Source organism: Mus caroli, unplaced genomic scaffold (assembly GCF_978045245.1).
Source record: "Mus caroli unplaced genomic scaffold, Mus_caroli_1 scaffold_4, whole genome shotgun sequence".
NCBI lineage: Eukaryota > Metazoa > Chordata > Mammalia > Rodentia > Muridae > Mus > Mus caroli.
The window spans coordinates 121949519-121972756 of NW_028227259.1; the positions used below are offsets into that span (position 1 = coordinate 121949519).

General features: G+C 49.8%; 2 protein-coding genes across 2 annotated transcripts in view; both read left to right on the forward strand.

Moving 5' to 3' along the window:
* The window catches only part of Ksr2 (kinase suppressor of ras 2), a 372315-nt gene extending 358974 nt beyond the window's left edge, over positions 1-13341 (forward strand). The window contains 3 exon segments of the mRNA XM_085837085.1: positions 1805-1934; positions 3544-3677; positions 5957-13341. Coding sequence (XP_085693211.1) covers positions 1805-1934; positions 3544-3677; positions 5957-5963 — 271 coding nt within the window. The 3' untranslated portion in view covers positions 5964-13341.
* An 8450-nt stretch (positions 13342-21791) lies between these two features.
* Nos1 (nitric oxide synthase 1) overlaps positions 21792-23238 on the forward strand; it is a 175029-nt gene continuing 173582 nt past the window's right edge. Inside the window, exon 1 of the mRNA XM_085837086.1 lies at positions 21792-21867. The gene's annotated coding sequence lies outside the window, so the exon portion shown is untranslated. The remainder of the gene's footprint in view (positions 21868-23238) is intronic.

A 23238-nucleotide genomic window follows, 5' to 3' on the forward strand; every position in this document is an offset into this window, starting at 1 on the left:
TCCTACTCCCACACTGAGGCCATATGAGACACTGGGTCCCATCCCCAACACCAGAGAAAATAAAATCCAGAAGGTATTTTTTTTCATTTATTATTTATTTTTAAGTTTATTTTAATTTTTGGGATAGTATATTTACATCATTTTCCCTTTGACCTTCATTTTCCCCACATTTTTTCTTGACATACTTATTCTTAAACATAACCCGCTCGGTCTGTGTAATGTGACTTGCATATATGTTTTCAGGGCTAACCATTTGGTATTGGATAACCAATTGGTGTGCTCTTCCCTGGGGAAGACTGTTTCTCCCGCCCTCAGCATCCTTAGTAGCTGTAGTTCTTTGTACAGGGTGGAGACCTTCTGGGCTTTCCCAACAGCCTGTTGCTCAGCTTATGTTTGGGCAGCACGATTAGGAGCCAGGGAGATGACTCAGCAAGTTTCAGGCCATCTCGGGCTACATAGTTTTGAGCACTTTTGCCCTCGAAGAAATCTAAAGTTTGGTTCCCAGTACCCCGGCAGCTCACAGATGTAACTCCAGAATCTCTGATGGCCTCTTCTGGCCTCCACAGGCACTCACAAGTCAAGTGGCTATATAACCCCACACACTCTTAACTAAAAATAAAACAAAAGTTTAAATAGAATAAAGTTGCCGTGAAGACATGAGTTAACACAGTCCTTGATCAAGCAAGAGAATGCCAAAGTGCTTTGTGTTCCTGAAAGAAAGGCCCGGAAGTTTCCTTGGGGAGCAGGGGCTGGGCCGGGGTGGGGGTGGTGGTGGTAACATCATTTCCTGGGATTATTGAGATGTTCCTTGAAGTGAGTGACCTGCTTCTCAGGGAATGGAAACTATTGGCCACAGTATAGCTCAATGACATGCCAGCTTCCCCAAGTTCATCCACCACCACCATGCTCACCATGCTCGCCTCATTTACATACCATCCAGCCATCACCCTGACCATGGTCAAGCTCTCTGTCAGCATCCTTTCTCCCGTTATTTCATTGCTGTGACTTAGGGGGCATCTGGTCTGGCAAATATCCATGGAGCAATCCTGGTACCGTGTGCCCTGATGCTTGGTGTTCCTCAGAGACACCTTTCCATAGGCACAGAGAGAAGGGGTGGGGCTAGCACAGTATCATCCCGGTAGCATAGACTATGGCCAGTCTGCATCACACACTATGATTCATCTTTACAGTGCACAGGTATGAAAGTAAAAGCTCCCGTCCCACTACTTCTCATCATGTTGCTACCTTTCATGATCCTCCCTGATCCACACATATAAAAGACCCCCATATGTATTCCTCATCTCATTTCTTACACTTAGAGTGATCTATTGAGAAAATTTCATGCCAGGTAATATGGTGCTGTTTCACTTAAAAGAGTTACTTACCATCATACATACATCTGCTGACAACTACAGACATGTTATACCATTTCCAGCTTTTTCAGTGTTACATATTAGATGGTAGAGAACAACCTCATGAGTAAAGTATTCAAATACAGGTTTTTTTCCAAGTATAGAATTTTAATATATAATTGCGAGTGGCTACCACACTGTGTTAAATTATTCAGGTACAGTTTGTATCCATCCCGGCATCAAAATAGGTATTCTGAAACAACAAGCCTAATGTCTAACTTCAAGAGGGTTTTAAACAAATTGTCAACCCCCTTGAGAAGAGACTGCAGAGGGAAATGGCCAGCCAGGATGCTGCCCCTGTTGGTGCAGTGGGTGAAGAAAGGGGCTCCAGGGTCACAAATGGCACACTGTACTGCAGCAATGCCTCATTAACCATATCCACTGTCTGACAGCACCATCTGGTATGAGCTCCACGCCAGGGAGTGGCCATTCAAGACCCAACCAGCAGAGGCAATCATTTGGCAGATGGGCACGGGAATGAAGCCCAACCTCAGCCAGATTGGCATGGGAAAAGAAATCTCGGTAAGTCCTATGAGAGGCAGGGTCTGGGGTCAAGGAGAGAGGCCACTGACGCAGTCCTGAGATTTTCTGGTCTTGGGTATGAAGGTTATAGACACTTTCCCAGAGAGTGGCTAAGAAAGTGACCTGCTTGGAGCTTAAAGGGCAAATTCCCAGCACTATGCCTGCAATTCCAGGTGGCTGCCTCCAGGGGCGCAATAACACTTGCTTGCCCTCTTGGCAATGGATTGCTGCTTCAGATAAAACCAAAATAGACCACCTGGTCTGTTACTTTTTAAAACAAAATTCATTAAAAGATCACAAACAGTATTAGCACTCACTTTTCCTTGCATCTAATAATAGTCTGAAACCATTATCTAACTCAAAGTATACTAGACAGAACTCAAGAAGTCTGATTGTAAGTCTGATTGATCTTCCTTTTAGACACAATGGGGGAGAACCAAAAAGTCAGGGAAGCAGTAATTACCCCAGGTGTTTGTCAGGACTGCCTACCTCCAGGTTCCTCTTGCTGAGCAAGGAGATGGTGGAAATTAGCTTTTCTCCTCTGTAGTTTTGAAGGACACCCACTAATCTAGTGGGATGTAGCTAGCGACTGTAGGATTCCTTCTATCCCTTGCTCAAGAAAAATACCAAGGAAACTCCCTGAAGCTATTACTGGTCTTGACAGTTCTCCGGCCTTCTAGCACGGAGCCTCCCTGGCTTACTAAAGGGTCTCACAAAGTATATGAGAAAAGGGCAAGGAGAGAGTGTCAGTGGGATATGGTGAGTGGGTGGATGACAGAGGGTAGATGAAGAGAAATAAGGGAAATGATATAAAGGAATGGTTATGCAGATTCATGCTTTGTGGACCGAGAGATGGATGAATGGGTGGGTGGGATGTTGTGTGGATGAATGGTGGATGGTAAGCGAACAGAGAGATGAGAGAGTGTAGATAACTTATGTATGGATGAATGAATGGAGGGATGGATGATGAATGAGGATGGGTGAGTTCATATGGATGGATGGGTGTATGTTGTGAATGGATTGATGGCAGTGTGAATGGGTGATGGGTGAATAGATAATGGATACTAGAAGAAGAATGAATGGATGAGTTGATGGATGGATGGGTAGATGATGAGTAGACTGATGGGTGGCTGGGTGGTAGGATGGCTGTGTACATGAATGGATAGGTAGATGGTGGCTAGTGAGTGGATGCATGGGTGGATAGATAGATGGATGGTAGTGGTGGCTGTGTATATGAATGGGTAGGTGGATGGTGGTTAGTGAATGGATAGATTGATGGATGGATGGATGGATTTGTGGGTGGATGGATGGATCAATGGATGGATGGATGGATGGATGGATGGATGGATGTGATGGCTGCATACATGAGTGAGCAGATGGCTGGTGGCTGGTGATTGAGTGGATGGACAGAGTGGCTGGGTGGGATAGCTATGTTTATGAGTGGGTAGATTGATCAGTGGGTAGAAGGGTGGTTAATGGAGAGCTGTGAAGTGAACCAGGTGGATGGACACCTGGCTGACCCAGAGCCGTGCCCAGAAGCTGAGAACTTAGATGAGGACTCAGGAAAGTCACCACTTAGATCCAGTCACGACTCTCTGATCTCTTCTAGGACATACTGCTCTTCTGCTGGGCCTTCGAGCAGGAAGAGCGGCCCACCTTTACCAAGCTCATGGACATGCTAGAGAAACTGCCAAAGCGAAACCGCCGCCTGTCGCACCCCGGACATTTCTGGAAGTCTGCAGAGTATGTGTTTACCTCAGCCCCCTCCCCTGCTGCATTGCCCATTGATCTTTGTCTCCTTTTTGATCCCCTCCCTCAACCCTTCCCTGAGCTGGCCTCACCCACTCTGTGCACCCAGCACCCAGCCACCACACTTGTCTACCAGCATCTGTCTGTCCAGGGGAGCCCATTATGACATTGAGGTCCCCACAGTATCTACCGGTGGCTGGCACAGTGACCTCTGCCTCAGCTCTTCCTGATGGCAGATATTGTCTCAGTCTGAAGAGCACATGGAAAAACCAAGTTCCATCTGTCATGTGACTGGGGTCTCCTCCATGAAGCTCACAGGCAAGGCCCCTCCCACCTGACCCCACCATGACTGATCACAGCTCCCATCATCCTCTTTTGCACGAGTCTAAAGACGGGAAGAACTCCCAGCTTTTCCTCTGCATCTGCTTCCTTCTTGGGAGGCTCCATGCCTCTCCTTACCCTTGCCTTAGCTATAGGTTCATTGCCTCCTCCAAGACCAAGAACATGCATTTTACCCTGGGGTGCCCTCCCCAGGCCTGCAGCCATGACAGATCTCTCTTGAACATGAGGAGGCTGCTTAGGGGGTCTCATTTCCTGTTGTCTACCTAGGCACTCCCAAGTCAGCTCACATGGACTTAGGTATATACACATGTATGAACACTGAAAAAGTACTCCACACAAACTTACAGAGAGAGAGAGAGAGACAGAGAGAGAGAGAGACAGAGAGAGAGAGAGACAGAGAGAGAGAGAGAGAGAGAGAGAGAGAGAGAGAGAGAGAGAGACAGAGAGAGAGAGAGAGAGAGACAGAGAGAGAGAGAGAGAGAGAGAGAGAGAGGCAGGCACTCAGTTGTGCACATACCTCCTATGGTAGGAACCCCTAAAGCCTGCTCATTCAGGAACAAATTCAGGAACAAACACAGTCCGTCACTTAGTGATACTGAAAGGCATGTGAGACACATGTATACCCACACTGAACACTGCCCTGGCTCTCCATCAGGCATGCCTACACACAGATATGTAGATACTGCTTACGCAATGGAAACCCATGAAGATCCCAGGAGCTGGGTGAGGAGACATCCCTAACCTCTGATCTTTGCATTTGTTCTCACCCTAGAGACTCACCTTTTCCCTGGGAAATTAGAAAGAACACAGAATCCACTGGCAGAGGGGCACAGGTTGAAATTTCCTCTCTGCTGTTAATAATCCTTGTAGCTCGGGCATATCCATTGGCTTCTCTGAGCTATAATTTCATGCTCTGAACATTGAGGGCATACTCAATAGCGGGGATACTGTGAGGGCCCAGCAAGGTCGTGTGCTTGGCACCGGGCACACTGAGCCTCAGATAACCAATGTTCACTCTGCCCTGGCAACCACCGTGTGCCAGAAGGAAGTCAGTGCCTCGGACTGGCATCCTGGTGGCACTTAGAACCAGTCATGCAAGAAACAGGCAGGAGACAGCTCAAACAGGTTCGGCTCTGCCTGCTGAGAGAGTCCAGAAGAGGGAGAGAGCTGGCTTGGGAGTTCAGGCAAGACCTCAGAGTACCTGGTGCTCTAAAACTCCAAAGTCCTTTGGGCTAGCACCAAGCCGGTGAGCAAAAGCGTTCAACTGAGCATTGAAGAGGAAGAAAGCCTTGTTTTCTAGGTTCTTCTCTGGATGTAAACTGCAGAGACTAAAGAAACAGAGGGATAAGTTGTGGTCCTGTGTCCCTCAAGGCTAGACATCCTGTAGAATCTTCCAGTCAGTCTTCCGTTATTTGTTCTGTGGGCTGAACTCCCACGGGGAATCAGAACCCATTCTAAGAGGGGCATGCAGGATCATGAGGGTCTGCTGCTGTTGCCATGTCAAATCTGCCACACAGGTCTGGTCTGGCACCCCAGGTCCCCGTATTCAGCAATGTGTCAAGTTTTTCCCAACCTAAACAGTGGACTACCTACTGTAGTAGGGAGTACTGGGTTCAAATTTTGACCTTGATACTTCTTAGCTGTGCACCACAGGCAAATCATATAACCTCCCTGAGCCCTGAATTTTATTTGGAAAAAGGATACAAAATGCCACGACTAAACCTCTTCCCTGGCTTACATGAGATCAGGGACAGCCCACACTCAGTGTGTAGAGTCTAGTGTACAAAAAAACCTGTCAGTAGGAGTCCCTTCTGCTTGGAAAGGGCAGGAGCTCGCTGGAAGCCGCCCTCTGAGAAGATGTTAGCACTTAAAAGATGTCATAGTGGGACCTACATGGCTCTAATCCACCCTTTCTTCTCTCCCCCTTCCAGGCTGTGACCATGGCCAGCATCAGCTGCCTCACCCCCAAACCACCTCTGTCCCCCTGCTCTGCCCTCTGCCAGCTCAGGAGGCCCAGGCTCACTGTCAGGGAGTCCTGACTCGGGTCAGCCTGGGAGACCTGTGTGATGACATCACAGAGGCTGTCCACACCTTCAACTTGTACCCCGTTACTCAGGCACGATCAGGAACCACTCAACTAGGACCAAACTGGGCCAGAGAGGGTCCCATGCGTGGTGTGAAGGAGCCGCAGACTGAGCACACCACCTCCGACTGTGGAGACCAAGACACACACCCTGTGGGCAGACTCGGACTCACACACTGGACCAGTGTGCGCGCATGTGTCTACACATGGACAGGGCCACCTGCTATCCTTCTGCCTGGACGAGCCAGCTGTGGAGTGTCCCAGCTGTGCTATCCTGGAACACAGAACCAGGATGGAACCAGAAACAACACACCTGCTCCGTTGTCAAGGCTTCTAGGCCAAGGTCAGGGTAGGGATGGGGGGGTGGGCTAAGCTTGCAAACATCTGTTTTTAGAGGCCCCATTCCAAGCTGGAAGTCGCCGGTTGCTGCTGAGCACACAATTCTGAAGGACAGTAGGCAGTCCTGCAGGTCTTTTTTAGCACAGGGCCTCTCTGGGCACCAGTCCCTGGCCTTCACCCTTCTCCCGTTTTGTAAGAACACTGTTCTAACTCACCTCATGCCCACGCTACCCTGGGCAACTGGAGAACACCATAGCGTTTCAGCTGATGTGACATTTGGGGTCCCTTTACCAGTTCACCATCATTCATGGCTTCCCCCCAAGTCCGAGTCCTGAGAACTGGGGCTGTGGCAAGAGAGTTCTGGTGTGTTCTCTCTGTGGGGCTGGCAATGCCGGGGTTAAGTTCTCCCTCTGTGATGGAGACGGCCCTGGGTATGCATGATGGGTTACATGGGTGTGTGTGTAACTGTTTACAATGGTCCCCCTGCCTCTCATGGGCTGTGTTCCAGGAGAATGCACATAGAGAGGTTCCGTGGTCTCTGCTGTCGCCTGGTGCTGAATCCTGAGTGGTTTCCCCACTGAGGACCCTGTGACCCTCGGCCCCCCCTTATTGTGCACACTCAGCACCCCATCTTCCAAGCCTTTCTTCATCCCTCACCTGAGATGGAAGCTTTTCTAGTCGGTGTTGGGCTGCACCCCTCCTGCACCACAATATCCTGCCCGAGGGATGCTGGGGAGGGGTGGTACAGAGTGAATGGGAAGGAGAGTCCTGGGGTCACTGGTCCACATGGCCAAAGCCATGCCCCCTAGCGATCAGACCTGACACAAGAGGCAAAGCTGTCCCCAAGCAGAGAAGTAGCAGGGTTAGTCAGGCAGCAAAATCCAAGTAAACATACAAAACCATCCCCCTCTTTTTGAGCAACTCTATTAGATGTACACACTAGGACCAAGCATGTGTCCAAAGCAGGAAGACTGATTGACAGTAGTCACACTTCTAGAGAGACGTACCCCGTGACACCTTCAAGTCTTTTCAGGACCTTCTCACACCCCTTTGCAAAGCTCTTGCTGTCTGCACCCGGGGCCTTGGGACCCACACAAGTCCCCATGTGAACATCCTGCCTCTCCTGGTGACATCTGTCTCTGTGGCTCAGCTTCTCTGCCTCTTACAGTTTCCCTGTACATTTGCTTATGCCCCTGGGCTCCAGAGTCATTGAAGACCATTCTCGACAGCAGCTGTAACCCCATCTAACAAGCTCTGTTCTGAATATATCTCTGTGGCCAGGGCTGGACTGAGACTGACCCCAGCCTCTTACTAAGCATCTTAGAGTTTCTCTTTTCTCTTTAATTGCATCAGGACCCCTTTGGTCCATGTACCCCGGTCTCTGTCACATGCCTTTGTATCTTGGAGGAAGTAAGAGAGGAGAGAGCCAGGGAAGGTTGAAGCACTTGGGACCCTGAAGTGTCCCCCAGGAACTGGGACTCACTCATCTTCTCCTGTTTGTAGCTGAATGACCCAGTGGGTCACAGTTCTGGGCGCTCCAAGGAAGCCAGGGGAGGGTGTCTCCTCAGGAAGGAGTGACCAGTCACCTGCCTCCCAGGGTTCTGACTTGCCCTTAAGCTAGGGTCTTTCAAGCATCCACAGACTCAGAGTATGGTGGTAACATGCTTGTAATCCTGGCACTCTGGAGGCTGAGGCAGGAGGATAACAAGTCTAGACTATATATGATTTTTGAGGGTCTGTAGGTGAATAAGTACCTGGATGATACGGGACAAGTCCCAGCCTTCCCTGCTCCTATGCTGCTCTTCCTCTTATGGGATAGGGATCTCTTGGGTCTAAGTCAAATGTCACCTCTTCACTCTTGCTCTTTCCTGACCTCCACGCCCACCGAGACCTGTGCCTGGGCTGCAGGCTTCATCCCTCACTGACTTCCCTCCCCACTTCAGCTACAGGCCCTGCCTTGCTAGTAACTTCTTAATGTATAGACGTCTGGATCAGGGATTAAAAAAAAAAAAAAAAGAGAATCAGTCTCTTTCCCGAGGAAGCATCTGGGGGAAATGTATTCCTTCACCCTGCAAGGAGCCAATGGGAAGAGAAGAGGCCATATAGTTAGAGACATTCCCCACCCCCAACCACTGGCCCGTCCAGCCCCTCACTTCTTACAATGCCTCTTCTTCTGCCAGACCAGCCATCTGCCCCACTAACACCAAATGGCTTCTGTCCCTGCTTCATGTTGCAAATCCTTCAAGACGGAAGTTTCAGAGGGGATAGTCCCTTATAACCTTGTACTGGGACATCATCTATGTCCACATCCCCAGTGCTGAATTAGAGACACCAAGTAGCCTCTTGGATTGTTTTGTGGGGTGTTCCCCTTACTGGTCAAAGGAGTGGAAAGCCACCTTGCTGTATGTGCTCTTGTTTTCTGTAGCAATCTTGAACTCTTTTCTTTTCTTTCTTTTCTTTTCTTTTCTTTTTCTTTCTTTCTTTTTTTTTTTTTTTTGTTTGTTTGTTTTGGTTTTTCAAGACAGGGTTTCTCTGTATAGCCCTGGCTGTCCTGGAACTCACTCTGTAGACCAGGCTGGCCTCGGACTCAGAAATCCACCTGCCTCTGCCTCCCAAGTACTGGGATTAAAGGTGTGTACCACCATTGCAATCTTGAACTCTTGGCCAATAGAAATCCTAGACTGGTGTTGCTAGGCAACTGACTATATTCAGGACACCCAGGGTAGGAGGTGGATGGAGCTCTTGCCTAACACACACCAAGCCCCAAGTTCCATCCCCAGTCTCATACAAACCAGATATGATGGTGTGTGTCTATGTCCCCCACACACAAGAGAGCTGGAGGCAGGAGGATCAGAAGTTCAGGGTCATCCTTAATCATACAGTGAGCTTGATAGCAACCTGGGCTACATGTGACCCTAATAACTTTTGTAAATTCAACACACTTGGCACCTCACACTCCATGTCCACCATATACTGCATGTGCCACACACACACACACACAAAATGGTCTTTCCTCATCTCCCATATACCTTGTCCCAATTGCATGGGGTCACCTAAAGTGCACAGACAAGGAAGTGCCACTCACTAACACTTCACTGGGGGCATCAAGCTCCAGCCTGCAAGTGGATTTTACATTATTTATATCTGAGGATAAAAAAAAAGTCAAAAGAAATAAAATATGACTCAGGCAAATTCAATGCAACTCAAAATTTCCACCAGTCCCATATTGTCCCTAGCAATGACAAAATTATTTGCAAGACAGACCCTGTGACCTGTAGAGGCAAAATATATGGTGGCTTGCCTGGTTGGCCTGTGATATAGTGGACTGTCTTAGTGATTGGACTTCAGGGAGCAACCTACAGGAAATGCAAAAGCTTAGAGGGGACGGACAGCTCCCTGACCCTGGATGGCCAGGAATGGTGCTAGCTAGGGTGTGAGCCAAGCCCTTGAGGCCACTATGAATTATGAGATGTGTCTAACCCTCTGCCCACAGACTGCATGTGCCCCAGGACAGCTGTGAAGGTGACCCAATACAAAATCGTAAACTGACTTAAAACCATTAAGGGCTTTTGTTTTGTTGTTGCTTGCTTGCTTTTTGTTTTTTGGGTTGGTTTCCTTTTTCTTTTCCATTTTTTTCTTTTTTTTTTTCCCCAACTCAAGTGTGAACTTTGTTGATGACCGTGTCGTTGTCTCCGTCAAAGGTGTGAGATGCACAGCTAGTTAGACTTCAAGGCTGCTTTGGTCTGCCAGCGATGCCAGCACACAAGGTTGGCTTAAACAGCAGTTGCTCCTTACTCCCAGATCTGGGGTGATCTCTTGAGGTGCCTTCCTGTAGTCTCTTGTGTCTTGTGTCATCTTCTTCTAAGACCATGAATAACACCACCTTTCTCCTTGATCCGGGCCTCAAACCTCTTCAAAGATTCTTTCTCTGACTGTACATTGGGGACTCCAACAGATGTTGGGGGAAGACTCAATATGAGCATTATGGGGGGTCATTGTTCAGTCCTGTATCAAGACCTTGGAGTTGTCTAAGGCTGTGGGCTTTAAATACCTGCAGGCCCCCCATCTCTGGCTTTCCACTCTGGCCCCAAGTTTGAGTCTCCATATGGGTCCTTCCTGTCCTCATGCCCTGCCTGTCTTCATTCCACCCACCCACCCTCCTAAGGATTGGTCTTGTTCCGAGAGTGATCCTGCTAACGTCAAGCCTCCCTCTGCCCCTGTGTTGGCTTCTGTGACAGACTACTGCACACCAAGAGGCTTTCACAGTGACGATGTATGCTCTCACCATCCTACAGATGCAAAGACCAAACACAAAGTGTCTGCATGACCTACTCCCTCTGGAATTTGTCTAGAATTATTTTCTTCTTGCTTTTTGACATGCCGTGATATGTGATAAACTCATATTCCCTGGTTTTTTCGGAAGCCTCTCTCCAATCCTTACCTTTGCCTCTACTAGATGATCTTGCATCTGTCTTTGTGGGGCTCTTTTTATGAGGAACCAGTCTTGTTGAATCAGGGTGCTCTGTATTAGTTATTTTTGTAACTTGTGATTGTAACCAAATGCCCGATAGAAACAGCATTCTGGCTCACAGTTTCAAAGGGCTCCGTCCATAGCTGCCTGACTCTGTGTTTCTAGCCCTTTCCTGAGGCAAGTGTTCATCATGATAGTGTGAGGGTGAGGAGGAGGAGTTTCTTCATGGCAAATAGGAAGGAAAGAGCAATACAGGAAAAGGTCAGGGGCGAGATGTGTCATTGCCACTTCCTCCAGCTAGGACCTTTGAGCATCACATTGTGAATCCATCCAGGGACTTGTGGGTTAGGTCAGAGGTATCAATACATCTCCAGAAACATCGTCACAGATACCTAGAGGTACTTCATTGATCCCTTGAAAAGCACGTCTTAATTCTGTCAAGATGTCAATCAAGATTACACATCACACTGCTTCACAGGCCATTATGGCCCCATTCTGAGGTCCTGGGACACTACCCAAACCCTAGCACTCTCCCAGTGACTCTCCTATGAGTACATATGCCATCCTGCTTCCTTTGTGGCAAAACCCTGGGTCACCCAGAGACATATTTCCCAGAATCCCTGGGCCACTTCCCAATTCTACCCATGACAGACATGTCGAGCCCAGATAGTCAAAGACTTCAGCACATGGGTGGTTAGAGTAGGCAGTGTGGAAGTATCAATAAGGTTATTGAGATGAGGATCTAGAAAGATCTATGTATAAAAGGTCTAGAAGGATGAAGATCTAAAACAAGGAGAGTGCATGTTAACGCTCCTGCCACTGTTGCCCCTTCCTTTACCCTTGGCAGACATTGCTAATCAATCTCAGCACAGTTTCCAACCACAGTCATAGAACATTTGCCACAAAGGCCCTGAATGTGACTATATGTGCTGAGAAGGGAAGGTAGTTTTCCCCAGAAAGTCCCTTCTAATAAACATTGATGACTTTAGAATCCATGACTCAGAATTTTCCAGAGACCCAATCACTTGGGGTCCCCTTAGTGGATAGTCTGCCTGAAACCGTACAAGAGTTTATTTCCAATTAGAGAATTGGGTCAACTGGGAAAGGCTTCTTTCCTGGTAACCCTGCTACTGATACTAGGTTGAAACAGGAATCGACTCTAACTGCTTTTTGGCCTCTTCCCTGCACAGGAGTCTCAAAATCAGGTTTTTACCCAGTGGCCTCTGGGATCCACTCTCTCTACTCCTGAACTCTTAAAACGCCCCTGATAACTAGGTTAGTGACCAAGAAGATCTTACATGGCCCATCTCTTCATCTCCTGTCCCATTGCATCTCTTGCCCATGTGCTGAGAAAGACTGAAAACTAGCTATCATGCACTTACATTAGATGTGCAGACCAGAGCTCCTCTCCCTGGAGCTGGCAGCCATGGTTGATGCCTACAGGATACAATGTGGATCTTTAGATGTGAAAGTCTGATGATTCAAATCAAAGTTTCGTTTTTCTTTTCTACTACTATGAAGGAAAATCTCAGCTTGGCTATTTCTTCATGTTTTAAAAATGTCTTGACTTCTCTCAGCAACCAACTTCAGGTGCCAGGATATGAGATGCTAAGGTTCAGGGGTGGTGGAGGTGATTCTATCCAGTGGCCAGCAACACCCAAAAGCAGACAACCATGAAAATAGAAGTTTGTAATGTACAGAAGGCTGGGGGAGCTTTCAGGGGTGTGGCCAGTTATGTACAGATGTGAAGCTGAGGTCTGAAGGAAATGGAGGAAGTAGGAAGATCAGACTGGTTGAATTAGAAGTCTGTCAATCTAGGTGCTAATTGACCTTGGACCCAGTCAGTTCTTGGATTTCTGTTGTAGCCCAGGCTAGCCTCGAACCCTTGATCCTCCTGTTCCTGGTAGAGAAACAGCCACTAAATGGTGGGATAGAATGTGACTGCTCTATCCCCGATCTAGCTAAAGCTGATGAAAAGTTCCCTTTGTCACACCCCTAATCAGATCTAGGAGACCCAATGGCCCAGAATTATAGAGGACAGAGGAGAAGGTGGGCATTGCAAGATGCTGGAGCTTGGAAAGCATGGTGGAATTTGATACACATGATCACCAAGCACCACCCAGGGAAGAAAATGGGTCACTGAATCACTGGGTCACTGGGTCACTCTGTCCCGTGAGGGCCCACCACCCACATCCACATCCTACCTAGGGTGAGACATTGACTGTCCTCAGGTGTCTCTGCTGTATATAGGCCAGTCACAAGCCCTTCTAAAAGCCTGCTCTTATCTGCTTTTGTTTCTCCACCATGCCCCCTGCCACCTCTTCTGACAGTGCTCAGATTTATCAGCCACCTGATCCACAGACCCATATGGACACACTAGAAAGCCCCATCCTAGGTCTTTCCATGGTCTCTCATTCCCTTGTCCCCCCCCCCCCCCCCCGGCAGCATGCTTCACTCTATGAATGAGCCGCTGGGATATTGACACGGAGATGTGTTGATGGAAAAAGCCTCCACACCCAACATAATTCTCCAGAGAGATATTGAAAGTGATGGGCAGAGAGTCTGACAATGACCCAGAGGTTATTGTGAGTCCTAGGTTGAATCTGTAATGGGGTCCAAAGTGCAGGAGAGACTGCATTCACCTTGTTGGTGGAGTGGGGCTTCTTTCATTACTTTAAGTATCTGTATGGGCTTGAGGCATGGGAAACAGCACCTTGTCTAACTATAGAACCCCCAGGTGTGTGGTGGTGGGGGTGGTAAATGAATGAGGCTCACAGCTCACCTTCAGCTTGATTCAACTCACAATTCTCCTGCCCCTTCCTCTGGCTGACTGTGACCTCACCGACAAGTTATTCTCGCTCTTCTGGGGCATACTTTGGACTTTCTTTGTGTTGTGACGACCTTAGCATTTGCTGTGTTGCTGGGTCCCAGGGGAATGACTGCAGTTAATTAAGCACCTGTCTCTGTCATCTCTGCACCCAACTGAATCTCCCACCCTCAAGTGTACCTCTCAGGATATCCCCAGGCACACGAAGACGGAATGGAAAGCCAGTGGGTATCTCCCACCCACTTAGATGCTGATGGCCTGGGACTATAAACAGGGTCAGTTGGGTCTCCTAAGGAATAGCTTCCAGGTCCAGGATGCTGGCATCTCCCAGAGAGAACTCCATTCCCTGACCACCAAGGCCTTTGTAGAAGTAGGAATCTCTTCCTCCTGTCCCACAGCCCCCAGGTCGGAGCCAAGCGCATCATCTGCGGCACACATGTCTGCCTCCACAGGCAAGCAGCCTTGCCAGGGCAGGCCAGACACGACAGCCCAGCTTCCCACTCCAGACATGTTGTTCCTACATCTCTGACCCAGTGATCTTTCTAGGGGTCTGTCACATGTCCCAACAGGTGGACAGCTCTCCAAGTCACCAACCTGAGGAAAATCCCTCCTTGTAAAAAGGCTTTCTCTTTGTAAATGATTCTGTTGCCTTTTTCTAAACACAAAGTATATATACCTATAAATGCTATATATATTATATATGTGTATATATATAAAGACTACTTCTTGTACAGCCCTCCACGGACCTCAGGCCCACTGTTTCCTCCATGTCTGTCTGTACTGACTGTTGCAGAATGAGCTGATGTATGATCTTGATTCTCCATTTTCCTTCTGGACCACATGTCTCTTCCTTTTCCTTTTTAGATCTGTCTTGCTCTCTGTCTCTCTCTCACTCATTGCCAACATGTTGCTGGGAAAGAATATTTGATTTAGATGCCAATCAGGAAGGCAAGTAGGATGGATGGATGAGTGAGTGGATGGATAGGTATATGAATGGATGGATGGGTGATGGATGGGTGAATGAATGGATGATGGATGAATGGATGGGTAGGTGGGTAGATAGGTATATGAATGAATGGATGGCTGAATGGATGGATAGGTATGTGAATAAATGGATGGATGGATGGATGGATGGATGGATGGATGGATGGATGGATATGTGAATGAATGGATGAATGGATGGGTAGGTGGGTGGATGCATAGGCAAGTAGATGAATGAGTATGTGGGTAGAAGAGTGAGTGGGTGGATGAATGGATGGATAGGTTGGTAGGTTAATGTATTAGTGGATAGGTGAATGGATGGATGGATGGATAGATAGATGGGAAGGTAGATGGACGGATGGATGGATGAATAGATAGATGGACAGATGGACAGGTGGGTGGTGGATGAATGAGTGAATGATTAGGTTGATAGATATGTGGGTAGGCTAGTGGGTGGATGAATGGGTGAATGGATAGATGGATGACTGGATGGAGGGTGGGTGACTGTATAGGCAGGTGGGTAGGTAGCTGGATGGGTGGGTGTATAGAAAGATGGATGGATAGGCAGATGGGTGGGTGGGTGGTCCACTATGTATATTTGTATAGATCATTTATAAAGTTTTCTACACTTCTCAAAAAAAAAAGTATTTCTAACCTTGGCTGTTGGACAGTCTGTGAGCCTGTGAGCCGGCAAGCCTGTTGTTTCTTGTGTTTAGTGCAATGTTAGTGAGAATCCAGTGTCTGAGTTATTAATGCCAATAAAGAATTTGAGAATTACTGCATCCGCTGCTGTCACTCCAGGTCGGAACTCTGCTGTTGTCTGTTGGATGGAAGGAAGCTCCAGAATGAGGAACAATGGTTGCTAACTGCCCTGATGATACTGTGTAACAAAATGTCCCCCAAACTCTACCATGTACATAACAAATACTTATCTTCAGGCACCTGGGGCTGTGAGTCTAAGTTGGGCTCCTCTAAGAGGCACCTTGGAGGCTTCTAGTCAGATTCAAGGTCAGAGAGAAGGTTATTCCATATGTGTTCATGTGGATATGAAAGCCAGACCAGAATGAGCCAAAACCACATGCAGACCATTGCCTCCCACCACAGCCACCAACACTACACTGGCCAGTACTGGTCAGATGACCCAGTCTTTCATGGAGTGCTTGCAGACTTCACTGTGGTGTAAGCTAGCAACATCCATGGTGGGGAGGGGGGCACAAATGTGCTTTCCTGGAAAGATGAATATGGTATAGACACAGAAGTCCTCATGATTATACTCACAGGTGTGTGTGTGTACACTTGTGGGTGGGCAAGTGCCTGTGTGTCCTCACTTGGGGGTTGGGGCCTTTACGACACCTTCAGGTATTGCTCCCAGGTAACTTCACCTTGATTTTGAGACTGTATCTCACTGACATGTAGCTCATGAATTCGCTAGATTGACTGACCAGCAAGTCCCAGGAATCCTCCTGTCTCCACCTCCCAGCTCCAGGATCACACTAGTGTACCACTGCCGGAGGCGGGGGGGGGGGGTGTCAAACTCAAGTCCCTGTCCTTCTGGGCAAGCTCTTTACCCACTGAGCCATCTGCCCAGCCTTATACTGAGGTCTCTAACATGCTCCTGTGAAACAAGATCTCCATTGAGGAAGTGGGTGGGGGACCTGGAGTCTGGGAAAGCTGGTGGGGACAGCTCTGACCACTCCCTCCCTGGCCTCACTGGTTCTGGCCACCTGGCTTGGGAAAACCCTCTCCTACCCACACCCACACATTCGCTGACAGGCCTGGGGTCAAATCACCTCTTGACAGCATGCAAGCTGTGCCTCTTTAGGCAAATGGCTTGGCTCCTCTGGGCCTTCATGAATTAATTAGATATGGCCATTGTCACGATGCCGTCTTCCTTCCAAGCAACGAGGCTTCTGTAAGGGCCTTGAACACACTCTGCACGTATGAGTTGCCGAGACAGGTTTGCATCACAGAAGCCCTCACCCTCCCCTACATCTTCTGCGCCCCAGAATTCCCACTCTTGCTGAGAGTTGAAGCAAGCTCTGGTCTGCTTCCTGAGTGTGACACTATTGGGTGTATCAGTCAGTTAATACCAAGACTGTGATGGTATACATGTGCACACTCGTGGGTGTGTACAAAGGCACTGAAGGTCTTCCTTAATCTTTCTTCACCTTATTTTTTGAGGCAGAATCTCTTACTGAACTCAAAGCTTACCCATTTGGCTAGTATAGTCAGCCAGCTTGGTCTGTGGATCCCCGTCTCCGATTCCGGACTGCTGGGATCATAAACAGGCTCCAACACCTACCCAGCATCTGCAGGCTCCAATTCAGATGGGTGTGGAGATCCAAACTCTGGCAAGAGCTTTAGCCACGGAGCCAACACCCCAGCCCCAAAGCTGCTGTCTTCAGCCACTGCTTTTGAGCTATGCTGGTAAAACCAGAACTGCATGTAATCTGGGGAGATCTATTCCACATCCCACCTTTCTATGAGGTACTTGGGAGATTCTTAGGTTTTCCACTTTGAACAAAGCGCCACTCAACTGTTCCAGGCATGTGAGACAGGTTCCTCTTATCCCTTCATCTGGGACTGTCTGCCCTTGCCTTGGGAATAACCTGTCACTATCAGCGTTTTGCTGAGAGTATTAGGAAACCTCTGTAAAACCATCTTCACAGATCCTATAGCCAAGAAGCTGTTCGTGTGCCAGCCATTCCTAGCTAACCCCTTCATTAACATTCTGAAGCGAGACAATCACTTGCTATCCCGGCACTGAGTCCTGCAAAATAGCACTGCCACAGACCAGCATGGAGCCGTTCTCAGCTCATGAATGAGGAAATTAGGGTACAAGGGTTGTTGTGATCAAGTCATGTCTGGGCCCCCAGAATCTCTGGTTCCAACCAGCTCTGAATCCCAAGCCTCTGGCCCATGGGAGGGCAGCAAGGAGTTCTAACCCTAGGAAATAAATGTGGGTGACTATGGGGGATTCCCCAAGAGGCAGCCACTCTAACACTGCCTAGCCATGACCGGTGAGTCGCAGTCACAAAGTCTTTCACCGTGGGAGATTCCCTTTGATGGCCATGGTTCTGTACAAAGTTCACAGGGGCAGAGGGAGAAGGTCACACAGGACTCCAGATTCAGTGTACAGTACTCTATCTCCTAAAACCCAAGCTGTGGTCAAACTCGGAACCTAAAAGGAGGACAGAACACACAGGCTGGAAGCAAAGGCCTGCCTCTTAGCAGGACACCAGGCCCAGGATGCTACTGCTGTGGTGGAGAAAGAACGTATCAGAAATGTGCCACCCTGAGGTCTGTGGGTTCAGGGCCACCTGGCCATGGAGTGGAGGACAGCCTGCCTCTGGTGTTCATCTTTCAGCCATGAGAGCTTTCCAGACCTGCCTTACTTCACATGGGTCACATCCATGACTACACAGACTTGGAAGCCAGCCCTGACCTTGTAAGACCTTTATCAAAAAAATAAAATAATGCCAGGTGTGGTGGCACACACCTTTAAACTCAGCACACCGGAATTGAGGCAGGTGGAGCGCTGTGAGTTTTAAGCCCACTTGGATTACATAGTGAAACCCTGTTTCTTTTTATTTTATTTTATTTTCCCTGTAGGGTCTGTCACTCTGTAATCCATACCAGCCTTCTGGAACTTTAGGTAGCCCAGGCTGGCTTCGAACTCTGCACCTTCCTTCTTCAGCCTCCAGAGACTCGTCACCACAGTGTGCTGTTCACCTGGCTCTGCCTCCATTAATTAACGTCACCTGCTTTATCCCTTGGGAATGGTACTGGCTATGTCCACTGCTGGCAGTACACAACAGAATCGACCTCACTCTGCCTGGGGCTCAGATTAAAAGCAACAAAGTAATGGATGAGCCGGCAGGCAGGCAGGCAGGCGCAGGCAGGCAGGCAGGCAGGCAGGCAGGCAGGCAGGCAGGCAGGCAGGCAGGCAGGCAGGCAGGCAGGCAGGCAGGCGCAGGCAGGCAGGCAGGCAGGCAGGCAGGCAGGCAGGCGCAGGCAGGCAGGCAGGCAGGCAGGCAGGCAGGCAGGCAGGCAGGCAGGCAGGCAGGCGCAGGCAGGCAGGCAGGCAGGCAGGCAGGCAGGCAGGCGCAGGCAGGCAGGCAGGCAGGCAGGCAACACATAGCCCAGCTCCTGTCCCTGCAACTAGCCTTGGAAGTGGAGTGTCAGGTTCAGCCTGCCTAGTGCACCAAGAGGATTGGTGCTGGGCTTGAAGCAAGGAGTTTCTCCTCTCCGATTCTTCCTCCCAATATGGAAGTGATCACTAAGTGTAGGCTCCTATCAGAATGCTGGGCCAAGGCTGTACCATGACTATAATTAACACCAGTGCCAATCACCTAGTCCAGAGCACAGCCAAGAAGGGGCTCTGGTGATGTACACCTGTAAACCCAGCACTCAGGAGGGGGAGCAGAGACATTCAAGGGCATCCTTGCTTGGCCCTAAGAGAAATCTGAGGGTATCCTGGGTTACATGTGACCCTGTCTCAAAAACAAACAAAACAAAACAAAAAACAAAACAACCATCACGGGGCTAGAGAGTATCACGGGGCTAGAGAGTTAGAACACTTGCTACTCTTCCAGTGGATCTGAGTTCAGTTCCCAGTTGCTATAGCTTTAGACCCCCAAGGCCTCTTCTAGTCTCTGACACACACACACACACACACACACACACACACACAGAGAGAGAGAGAGAGAGAGAGAGAGAGAGAGAGAGAGAGAGAGAGAGAGAGCGTCTGGAATCCTTGAAGGGCTTCTCTTGGTTGAACCCCAGTGCCCAATTCTGTTGAACTGCCACTACTCATGAATGACAGGGTTTCTGCACACCAGTGTCACACTTGCGTCAAGCTAGAAGAAACATCAGAAGCAAAGGTTCCAAGCGGTCTGTTTTTAAATAGGCCGTGTTTGCTGAACACCTACTATGTGCCAGACCTAGGGTGCTGTGGGAAAGTAAAAACCAAATCTGTGGCTCTAGCTTAGGGCTGGGCTGGGCTGAGCCCAGGGAAGAGCAGGGGAGGGGTGGGAAGCACTTGCCCAGTGTGGGCGAGGACTCTGAGATGTCAGGTGACAACATCTAAGATCAGCCCTCGAGGAGGGTAGAGGATGACTTTTTTGGAATCTCTCCCAATTTCTGGAATCCAATGGATGGGGAGCTCCAATCCCTTACAAGGCGGCCCCTCTCATGACTCTTACTAGAATATTCTAGTGAGTTTTGTTAGCGACCCCACCATCCCCTCGCTATCGAGCTCAGAGTTTTGTCACCCTGAGGTCTCAGCCTGAACCCCATCACCTGCCTCGGGACCTGGCTCAGGAGGCCTTGTGGCCAACAGCCCGGCCAGCTGCCTGCTCCCTTCTTGTCTCCAGCCGACAGGTCAGGCAGTCTGACTCACAGCTCATCTTCCCCAGCCCCACGTGGAGGCTGGGTCTGCGCCAGGGGTGTGAACTACCAGCCAGGGTGCCCGCCAATCAGACCAAAATGAGCCCATAAGCCGCCCTGAGGATTAGCCCTAAGAACATTCTAGAATCCCACACTCCACTTTGGAGCTCCCGAGGGGGTAGACCACAGCAGACAGGCGTGTTACTCAACCACGTGTGTGTGGGGAAACCTGTCTTGACTGGGGATAATGATACAGTAATTATTTAATCATCCAAAGGGACACAGGCCTGTCAGCTGCTACAGCCCAGCACCTGGAGTAATGCCTAACACACAGTAGGCACTCAGTAGGTTCTTTTATTAAATAAGGACACAATAATTGCTGCCTCAACTCATCAAGTACGTAGCACAAATAATTACACCTTGTACCATTATTATACACTAAGAATAATTTTAAAAGGGGGATGCATCTTAATTTCTGTCTCTGAATGGGAGGCAGCACTATGATAGCTGCCCTTAAATCCCTGCACATAGTAGGCTCTGTGTATTTACAGAGCCATGCACTGGGATGAACTGAGTGCCACTCCCCAAGCAGTGAGGAGAGATAGCAGTCCCTGGGGCCATGGGAGAAGGCGCCTAGGGAGAATGGGAACTGCTTTTCCATTCTCCAAATCCTTTCTCTGTCTCAAAGTGCTTATCAGTCCATCGTACACTATAGCTGCAGCAAAGCCCAGAGAGGTAGAGGAACCTGCTTGAGGTCACACAGCAAGCTCGCCACATCTCCTGACTCCATGCCCAGAGTTCTTTTTTCCTCTCACATCCCCAGCTGGGGGTCCACACTGGAACCCTTGGATCAGTCAGGGCACTGGCAGGTCAGGAGAGAAGACATCAGAAGCCTGGCACAAAATACCCATCAGCAGGTCGTAATTTCTTACTTGGCTGTGTGTCTTTTAGAACTGACTCCCTGCCCCTGAGCCTCAGTTTTCCTGATCCAAACAAGGGGCTGATGTTGTTTCCTTTGCAGGCAGCACTGTGAGAAGTCATAACTCTTGTCAGGCTGAGTGAGGGGTATGGGCTTACACCCCTGCTGTGTGACATTGAAGAAGAAACTTCGTTTCTCTGAGCCTCAGGTGCTTTGTGTACAAATGGTTACTAAATAGCCACTTTGTGGAGCTTGTGAGCTGTGTTTGGGGGCGCAGCACAGGCATCTATCCAGGCACATAGTAAATGCTCAGTTAACGCTCCCAGGATTCCTGGGTGCCGCTATGAAAGGCTGGATTCAGATCCAGCAGCCACAGCCTAGACACAGAAGACTCATGGCTGCAATCCCGACTCCAGGCCGTGCCAGCCAGCTGAGGGAAACCTGAGCCACCTCTATCCCTGGCAGAAGCCGCCACAACCACCACAGCCTCTGGAATGAAAGAAAGGTCAGAGACTAGGGAAGCAGGGCTGGCGTGATGGAGGGAGGGCTGCCTGGGGGCTGACTAGCCACCCTCACCTCTCTCCTCTCCAGGGGAAGCCTGACCAGGCTGAGCCTGGGTGTGCCGCCCCCTCCTGCCCAGGGCTTGGCCTCTGGGCCCCGTGCTGAGCCGCCTCCCAGCCTGCCCCTGGGGAGGGGCCACCTGGTGTCAATTAAGGCCCTGAGTCGCTCGGCCGCACCACGCAGGGCTGCTGATTAGAGCTGCAGTCTCTCCAGATGGGGAGCCTGGACTGAGGGGCGACACCACCATGCCAGGGGGAGGCTTCGCAGGAGCCCGTGAGTAGCAGGTGGGGGTCTCTGTCCCCCTGAGTGGGAGGGAAGCTGGGTGCGTGCGGGCACTTGGGCATCAGGGGAGGGGGGCTCTTCCAAAAGAGTTTGCTCTTTAGAGGCCTTTCCGGGCCTGCCAATAGCCTGGACCCTCTTCTCCTCAGCCTCCCCTCTAGGAGACCCCAAGGGACTGTATGCCATCCAGTGTCCTTCCTCCAGTCACGCAGTCGCAGAGGGCACCCCCACGCTGCGTCTGAAGGAGGCCTGAAGGGTGGATGAGGGACCAGCTCAGTCGGAGGCTATTTGGAGGAGTCCCTGACTATCTCCTGGACACCCCCACAGGGAAGGCTTGCCTCTGTGCCCCCCTTGGGTGGGCATCTAAGACTGAGTTCCTATAACCTACTGGCCCCAGAGCCCTTGCTGTGGGTGGCCCCACAGAGGAGCTGGAGTGGTCTCTGCACCAAAGCAGCTCTTCGAAGGGGGAGAGGCTCCAGCTCCAGATGCCATGTGTCCTAGGGCACAGAAGAACAAGCCAGGTCAAGCCTGCACCTGCTTCAAGGGTCATTGACTCAGCTCAGTAGGGTTTGTATCACGGAGAAGTTGATCCCCAAGATGGACAGTGTATGTATGTATGGGGCAGCTGCCTGCTTGTGGGACAGACTCTGGTGAGAGGGAGGGAGAGGTTTACAGAGGCCTGTAGAATGTGACATGACTCATGTTTGGTCCCTGGGCTTCGTTCGTGGAGCCTGGGCTCTCAGCTGGGAGAGGTTTCTGGAGTAGCCACGGAAGGGTTTGTATGGTGGCACCACCTGGTGCTAGTGAAGGTGGAAGTTCTAAAGTTGGAGGACACACCTGGGTAAGACCCAGGAAAGTGAAGGCAGCTGTCGACACGTTAGAGCAATAGGCAGATCCTTGGCTAGCCATGTCTGTATTCATGCAACCAACTTCTGTCAAGCTCCGCCGTCCTCGGGGTACATGCTCCCTTCGTGTGCGTTTCCTGTATGATATCTGTCACATACATCTTGGAGTCTGGACCAGGAAGGAAGGATGGGTCACCTCTATGGCCACCAGGCCATTGCAGAGTGTCTTCCTGTGACTGTGTCTCTTGTGTTGCTCTTGGTGACTGTGCTGTGTGGACAGACATGGGCCTCTTGGCTGTGGAGCCAAGTGACTGCAGGCTGCTCTGTCCTTCTGGGGACAGTGAGTTCTGGAGGGGGGTTGCCACATCCTTTGAGGTCGCTGGGCAGTAGCTGTTCCCCCACACACACACACACACCTTGTGATTGCTGGCTTTGTCTCTGGGGCTACCTCCCATGGTGGCTGAACTTGAGGACTGAGCCCCTGGAGCCATGTCTGTGAATCTGAGGCAAGAGGGAAAGG